The sequence below is a fragment of the Coptis chinensis genome, chromosome 2 (genome assembly GCF_015680905.1).
Source record: "Coptis chinensis isolate HL-2020 chromosome 2, ASM1568090v1, whole genome shotgun sequence".
NCBI lineage: Eukaryota > Viridiplantae > Streptophyta > Magnoliopsida > Ranunculales > Ranunculaceae > Coptis > Coptis chinensis.
The window spans coordinates 30,216,008-30,223,900 of NC_141457.1; the positions used below are offsets into that span (position 1 = coordinate 30,216,008).

At 37.9% G+C, this 7,893-nt stretch overlaps 1 protein-coding gene across 1 annotated transcript; it reads left to right on the forward strand.

Annotated features, from left to right (window-relative positions):
- Positions 1-532: 532 nt before the first annotated feature.
- On the forward strand, positions 533-5,742 carry LOC147515722 (uncharacterized). Its single transcript, XM_086594501.1, has 6 exons — positions 533-798; positions 3,185-3,729; positions 3,823-4,557; positions 4,643-4,810; positions 4,917-5,340; positions 5,430-5,742. Exons 3-5 carry the CDS (start codon positions 4,543-4,545, stop codon positions 5,163-5,165), a joined length of 432 nt encoding a protein of 143 aa, XP_086450627.1. The 5' UTR covers positions 533-798; positions 3,185-3,729; positions 3,823-4,542; the 3' UTR covers positions 5,166-5,340; positions 5,430-5,742.
- Positions 5,743-7,893: the final 2,151 nt, after the last annotated feature.

Genomic DNA, 7,893 nt, shown 5'->3' on the forward strand with positions numbered 1-7,893 from the left:
CGAACACCTAGTTAGACCCATCGTGACTTACCTCCTTTTATGAAAACCTCCACATAAGCATCATGTGAAAAACTTTGGATAATTGATAGGCCTATTAGTGATAGAACTTTTACGGAGCATTGGGTGTTTATTGTGTATACCTGCAATTAGGAATCCGCTGCATTGGGTGTTTTTTCACTTCAGCTACAGGCGATTGTACACAGAGCTTAATTAATTCATCTATATGATGGTACCTACCATCATTTTGAAATTCTATCTTGTAACTACTTAATAGACGTATGATGATTATTTTAATTGGTAGTGGTTTTGGTTGTAAATCGATTAATGTTTGGATATGTAGCGAGCTGTACTTCAATTTATGCTAATAAACTTAGGGTCCTGTATTGGGCGCCACCAGAATTGGATTGGGTAGCCTCCAGCCCAAGCCCAAATCGCGAAGCCCAAAAAAAAAGCCCAGTACACCCCCCACCACCATCGTGAAACCAGAAAAACCCAATCTAACCGGTCATCTCTCTCGCGCACTCGGCCAAAAAACCCTTCGAACCCTAACCAAAAAACCCAAAAACAATCCAATCTTATTGAAGCAATCCAATCCATAATTTAATCCAATTGCGAAACAATCCAATCCAACATTCGAGCTTTTGCAATTTCGCCATTGAAGCAAAAATTTGCAACATTCAAGCTTTTGCAATTTCGCCATTGAAGCTTTTGCAAGTTGGGAGAGCGGTGAAAGCTTGAAATTACACCATTGAAGCAAAAAATACAATTCAATATCTTGCATTCATTTCCAATTTGAAGGTAAGAACTTTTGCTTGCTTTGTCCCTTTTGATTTTTGTATCTGTTTATTTGTTGCATTTCGTTGCTGTTAAATTTGTTGTTGTTGTTAATTTGGTTGCATTCATTTCGTTGCTGGAATGTTGTTGTTAAATTCCCAGGCTTATCCTTATTTTATTGGAAGCCGATAAGGATCTCGCAACACAGACGTGGTTGCATATCCCCCCAAGTTCAATTGGCTTGCATTATGTTTGTGAGCCCATAAGGAAAAGAATAACCTTTTCTTACTTGCTTTTTGAGAATTCTCTCAACTTTCTGCAAGCATTTTGCACCCAGTACAAGGGTCTTGTGGGAGTATTCCTAGAAGTACAAAAACTACCATTTTATGATGATCCAATATGCCTAGACTTCATAGTCGTCAAAGTCGGAAAACTTCTACTTGGGAACTCTCAATCTGCCCATATTAACATGAACTATGAACTAAACTTGGCACCATATGGCAAAGGACATTGTAGGCCCTTGGATTACTTCTTTGTTGCATTTCGTTGCTGCACCACCATATACGCAGTTATTTGCTTACTTTGAGACTACAGATAGGCATTTTTAGTCACAATTTTAAGACTGCAGTGTTTATTGTGTTCACAATTCTAGTGATCAATAAAGCATATTCTTACTCATGAATCTCTGTGGCGCCATAAAGAATGTTTGCATAGATTTGATCCTAGTCATTGTGGACGACTGTGGAGTTGAGTTTTCAGTGTTTATTATGTTTGAATTTTTTTGTGTCTGATTTATGTTAAGCATCTTAGACTTTTATGTAAGTATATTGTTCTTAATGCTAAAATTGGTTACTATGTTCCTCTTTATTATCCCTATATGGTTCATTTATATGTAAGTAGTGCTCATTTCATTTGGTTTTCTTGATACATATAGAAAGATAAAGTTCGCATCTCTTGCTTGTTGCTAAGTTTAACATGGTAGCTTGTGTGTAGTGGTTCCCACTTTGTAATATTGTGCCTTAGTCCTCATTTGTGTATATTATTGCATGTTAAAGCCTTCTGCAGCTATGTGAGATAGTTTCTAGGATCCTCTCCCCATATGGATTCACAATTACTCGACTCCAATCAGTTGGTTCCCGCTCCGGATCAGTAAAATTAGGGACCCCTTTTTGGCCTCTTACTGTAGTATAACTAATCAAATAGAGCTTCAAAATTTACTGAAATGGGAATTTTTCTATTTATTGACAAGAGTATGTACATATAACTATTTATAGCACCACTATATATCTATCCGAAAACGAGTACCAAAGCGACTTGCAAGGAACATTGTTCCGGCTAAGCCTACCTAGGGTAGCTGGAGAGCATAATCCAGGTAACTTGATAATGGTTAATGTTAATTTGAAGTCCTTCCCACCGTAGGTAGAGTCTGTTGCATGGGGAGTATGCTTGGAATCTTTTGATTATTCACTTATGTTTATAGTACCATCGGCATCTACCTAACAGTCCTTTTAGATGTAATAAAATTGGAGTCAATGAAAAGTTAGAACTTAGAAGTGCAATATTATTTCGAGTTTTATAAATATGAGTACCATGTGTACCACTGAGGTGCCCTGAAAGTGCTATCTCTATGTACAGATTGAGGGTTGTTATCTTGTATATGTTAAAAGAGGTTATTGGTTTGGAAAATCGTTCATATGAATGTATTTTTAAAATTTTATTCATTATGATCAATTTTTATATACTTTTTGCGATAGATGTATTGATTATTTCACTTTCTTTCCTTAGAATCCTATGTCTTATTTACTAATAGGAACAACACATGAGATACTTAGTTACTACTTGGAGGCTTGTGATGGTAACTCCTTTTTATCTATTGGGATTGTATCTCATGCGCTATTGTATCTATTGTGATGGTAACACTATTGCGAATAGAAATATTTCTTCGGCTTTTATCTTCTTTAATGCAGTTTATCATCTTTCTAGAAATGTCCTTTTTGTTACATGCATTTATTGATCACTTGGAACATGGATATCAACTTTTTATTTGCTCTGTAGATTGACATATATAGCATCTTCTCACAATTTTGAGACTATAGATAGGCATTTTTAGTTTGTAGCCATTACTACTTTGTTGAATGTCAAGTTATTGATCAACTTGATTGTAATATATAAGCTTATTATTATGTTTGACACGACTGATAGATAATATGATATAGCTACCATGGACTTATAGGTTAACGATTACTTGATTGAGATTTCTCTTTTATATATGTTCAGCCTCGATTTGATTTATATAGCTACCATGGACTTATCGGTTATTCCCAGTTTTATATTTTATTGTTTCTAACATAGGTATAGATTTGATTAAACTTATTATAGTTACTAATACTTGTTTTATTTTTCTTTGTAGCGATGGGTCCTCGATTAAAGAATGTGAAGAATGTAGCGAAAACTACATTCAAGGGTGTGAAGAAATTGTTTGGTGGCGGTTCCTCTAGTGGTGATGCAGTTGGAAAAAAGAGACAAAAGGCAGAGGGCTTAACGACATCAGAGCGTAGAGGGGACCACAAAGAAAAAGAGGTTCATGAGGTTCCTGAAGTTGATTCATCGAGTGAAGATAGTGTAGATAGTGATAACAATGTAGGTTTAGATGTAAATATAGACAAAGGGAAGAGTATAATGGAAGAGGAAAGTGAGGAAAGTGAGGATGGTGATGAGGGTGATGACGAGGGTGAGGAGGGGGATGAGGAGGGGGATGAGTAGGATGATGATGTGGAAGAATATGTGGTAGAAGTCGTACCACCAGTGGAAGAAGCACCTCTGGTATTGGATTTTGTAAGAAAATCCAATGATGATTTAGAGTTTAAAAGAGGTAAGTATGGGGGTGCTCCGTATGAGTCAGAGTTGTTGTATAACTATGCAGTGTATGTCGCTCGCGATGTTTGGGAGAGAAGGGTAACATTTTGTTTTTCTGTAGTACTTTGATTTTCTTTTACAAAATCTTTTGTTTCTGCTTATATATATCTAATGCGTGCTTGGTTATTTCAGGAGGATCGCGGAGAGTTGAAGTGTGTTTCGCACTTAGCGAAGTTCTCCCAATGGGATTTCAAGGATGAATTTCAAAGGTCTCCGAGATTTACCCAATAGTTGAGAAGGACTGGGTTGTTTGATCTCGTGGTAACTTATCTCGAGCATATGGATCCTCCATTGGTCTCTGCGTTTGTGGAGAGATGGCATCCGGAGACCAACATCTTCCATATGCCATTTGGAGAGATGACTGTGACTTTGGACGATGTTGTGCAAATCTGTGGAGTCACAATTAGAGAAAGAGTGGTGCAAGGGGACAGTGAGTCGAACTTACAAGAAGCGATAAATCTCCTACATTGTGGTCTGGGTCTCCCTACTAATTTGATTAAGGCGGAGATGGAAGCTAGCAAGTTCACTTCAAAAGTAAGGCTAGAATTCCTCTGGAAGCATTTTGCTAACAAGGTTCATGATAGCCCCATATGTGACGCTGCTGGGAAGGTGGTGGAGAAGGCCTCGAGTTTCCAGGAAGTCTAACGGGCTGTCAGAGTTTTTATCCTGTTTTCCTTTAGATGTGTCGTTTTTACTGACAAGTCTGGGACTGGAGTGCCTATATGTTATCTGGGGCCATTGTTGAAATTCGGTGAGATGGGAGAGTATGCATAGGGTGCAGCAGTTTTGGCGTTTTTGTATAGAGGTCTTGGGGCTGCCACATGTGCGAAGGTGAAAGGGGTTACAGGCTATATGACTCTTCTACAGGTTAAACTTTAGTATTTTAGAGATTATTTTTTTTAATGTTAATTTTATTACTCTATCAATATGTTAACTATTTGTGTATATCTAGGCGTGGATCTATGAGTATTTTTCGGTACTCAAAGCAGTCCCAAACATGGACTATACCTTGTCTCAACCACGTGCTAATAGACACACAGTAGTCGCTCTACACTATTACGATACAACGCATGCATTGCAGTATTATCGAGCGATACTTGATGATATGAATGTTTTCAATGTAAGTATTTAAGTTTAAGTATTTATAATTAAGTTTGTTTATATATATATATTTTTTTAGTAATTGATCATTGGAGTTGTTAATGACACATTTGATTTTGTTTCAGGTTGATTGGCATCCCTACTATAATGTCAGAGATAGAAGCCCGATCGATGACATTGCATTTTTTGAGGGATTTCTATGTTTTTTCAATATTGTCGAGCTTTACTCTGTCGCAAGGGTGGTGCGCCAGTTGGGTCACGTGCAGCTTATACCAGTAGATCCTCCAACACCAAATTGGAGAACAAGAACTGTGGCAGGACGCGGGTATGAGGTGAGCTGGACCAATATTGGGCCACTTTACTGGGAGTCATAGCAGAAACACGTGATCCAACCCTGCAATCTAGGACCTATCTTATCTTATCCATGGGAGTGCGTGTCATCCAAACTACATGACTTGGTATGCGAGGAATTCTCACATTCGATTGGTGAACCTTGAGCGTCTTCCTATTCATCCTTCCATGGAGACACTTCCTAACTGTTCACCGATTGTGAGTATTGTGATTTTTAATTGAGTTTTTCTAACTGCGATTTTTTGCATTCGATTGGTAACTTATCTTGATTTCCCTTTTTTTTATAGAACGACGTCATCGATGAAACTAGTTGCATGCTAGAGAGAGGTCTGCAATTGGTTGGGAATGATATTCCAGAGGAAGCAAGGTCCTCCTTCGAACAGGCGTACAACTTGACTAGGTGCAAGTACAGTGGTGGGCGTTATAATTCATGATTTGTTTCTTGTAAGAAATGGATGGATGTTTGATTTTGAATGATGTTTGATTTTGGAATTAATGACATTTGGAATTTGTTGTTATTTGATTTTGAATGAATGATGGATGTTTGGAATTTGTTGTTATTTGATTTTGAATGAATGATGGATGTTTGGAATTTGTTGTTATTTGATTATGAATGAATGATGGATGTTTGTGTTTGTTGCTAAGTGAAAATTGTTTTTATTTGATGTTAAGTGGAATTTAATGTTTGTGTGGTTGTATGAATATGAAAGTATTGTAAAAACGAAATGAACTTTTAAAATTTTTTTGTCCAAACGACCCAGCCACATCGTTCGGTATAAAGGCCAAACGACCGCTTCAGATCGTTTGTCCTTTATACCAAACAACTGCGTCAAATCGTTTGGCTTAATGCTCAAACGACCCAGCCGCATCGTTTAGTATAAAGGCCAAACGACCTCTTTAGATCGTTTGGCTTAAAGCTCAAACAACCCAGCCACATCGTTTGGTATAAAGTTCAAACGACTTGACCATGTCGTTTGGGGGTAAAATCAAGTAAAATCAAATCAAATCAAATCAAATCAAATTATACTTATTCCAAATTATATCAAAATATCATATGGACAACATACGAACATTATTTCCAATCACTAGATTGCCGTCCGAATCAACTTAGTCGATCACTCGATTTCCAAATCAAATCAAATAAAAGCCCTACCATTATTTCCAAATAACATAAAAATCAAATCAAATCAAATTACACTTGTTCCAAATTACACCAAAATAACATGTCAAAATAAATTTACAAATTACATCAAAATATCATATCGACAACATACAAACAACTTAGTCAATAACATGTATTGTTGGGTCTTCAACGGGCTTGTTTTCCCATATTAGATTGGGAATGTTCAATGCCATAAATTGCAATTGCCTTGCTGTCAATGCCAAATTCCAACTTTCAGCAATATCATATTAAGCTCTAAGCCATTGGCACAATACTGGAGGAACCGGACAATCTTCAATAAGTTCAACATTGACAAAATGATTTCCACCAACATTTGCGCTACCCAACACTTTTTTCACTCTCTCAGGATTTGCTTGGGTTCTCAACGGCATGATAAGGAAGCACTGACGAGCTCCTTAATGCAGGAGGACAACATTAAATCTTGAAGCAAATAGGTATCCAACAAAGGGCATGCTCATCCACTTATTTAAGGGTGCATAACCTTCTTCATGTAGAATTTCCTTTATCGCATAAACAACCTCACTTTGACTGTCCAAAGTACAATAAAGGAGGAGGTTGTCAGTAATCTCTTCGTACAAGTCCTTTCTCATCTGCGGCCATTCTTATTGACTTCTTCCTAATGCAATGCAGAAAACTTTATAACCTCAGTTGCCATCGCCAACAGGGTCATCGACTCTAACAATGTATTTATGCATTTCTTCAGGAATATCCAACTCGTAATCCTTAGGACCCTCCCCCTTTCCAAAGTCTAACCCATCTCTCACATTTCGTGGTGTGGCTATTTTTGGAGAAGGCTTATTTCTTGGTGTGGTTGTTTTTGGTGTTTTTGGAGAAGCCTTATTTGTTGGTGTGGTGTGGGTGTTTTGGGTTGGTATTGTTAGAGAAGACTTCTTTCTTGGTGTGGTGTGGGTGTTTTGGGTAGGCGTAGTGTTTGGTTGTGACGAGATCCACTCCTTATGGTCACATTGAGAATGTTCAAAATGAGATGGATCTCGCTTTGAAGAGTTCTCATCTCCAGTTGGAAGCTTTCTGCTGCAGCTACCTTTCGACCGACCTTTGGTTTTTGCTTCCTCACGAGGCGGTACTAGCCATGTACTTTCTGGAACGGCAATCTTCGTAAGCTTCCTAATCATAACCATTTGCTCTTCTTCAGAAACCATTGCAAGCTTTTTCATGAACAAGTCCATCGAAGGTGTAACATCGGGACTAACACCCACTGACACATTTGGAGAAACAGACAATGTTTTCCAAAAGGGGTCGATAGCAGTCAAAGGGATGAACTGCTCTTGCTCTTCAAACTCAATTAATTCATGAGCACATGGCAGTCCATGGCTCGTGCGCAAATATCACCAACACCTGATCTCTCCATCTTTAACACGCTTTACGCGGGTATCTATTTCTTCAAATAGCAAGTCCAAACACTTGCGTGAGACAAGGCCTCTGAGTTCATGAAATAAAGGAATCCGATGGTGGTGCTGAGTTACAATCATACTCCTCTCGAAGGTAGCTCTAATCTCGGACATCTGGATATCTGGAATCGAGTGAATTAAGCTAAACATACTCAAAAA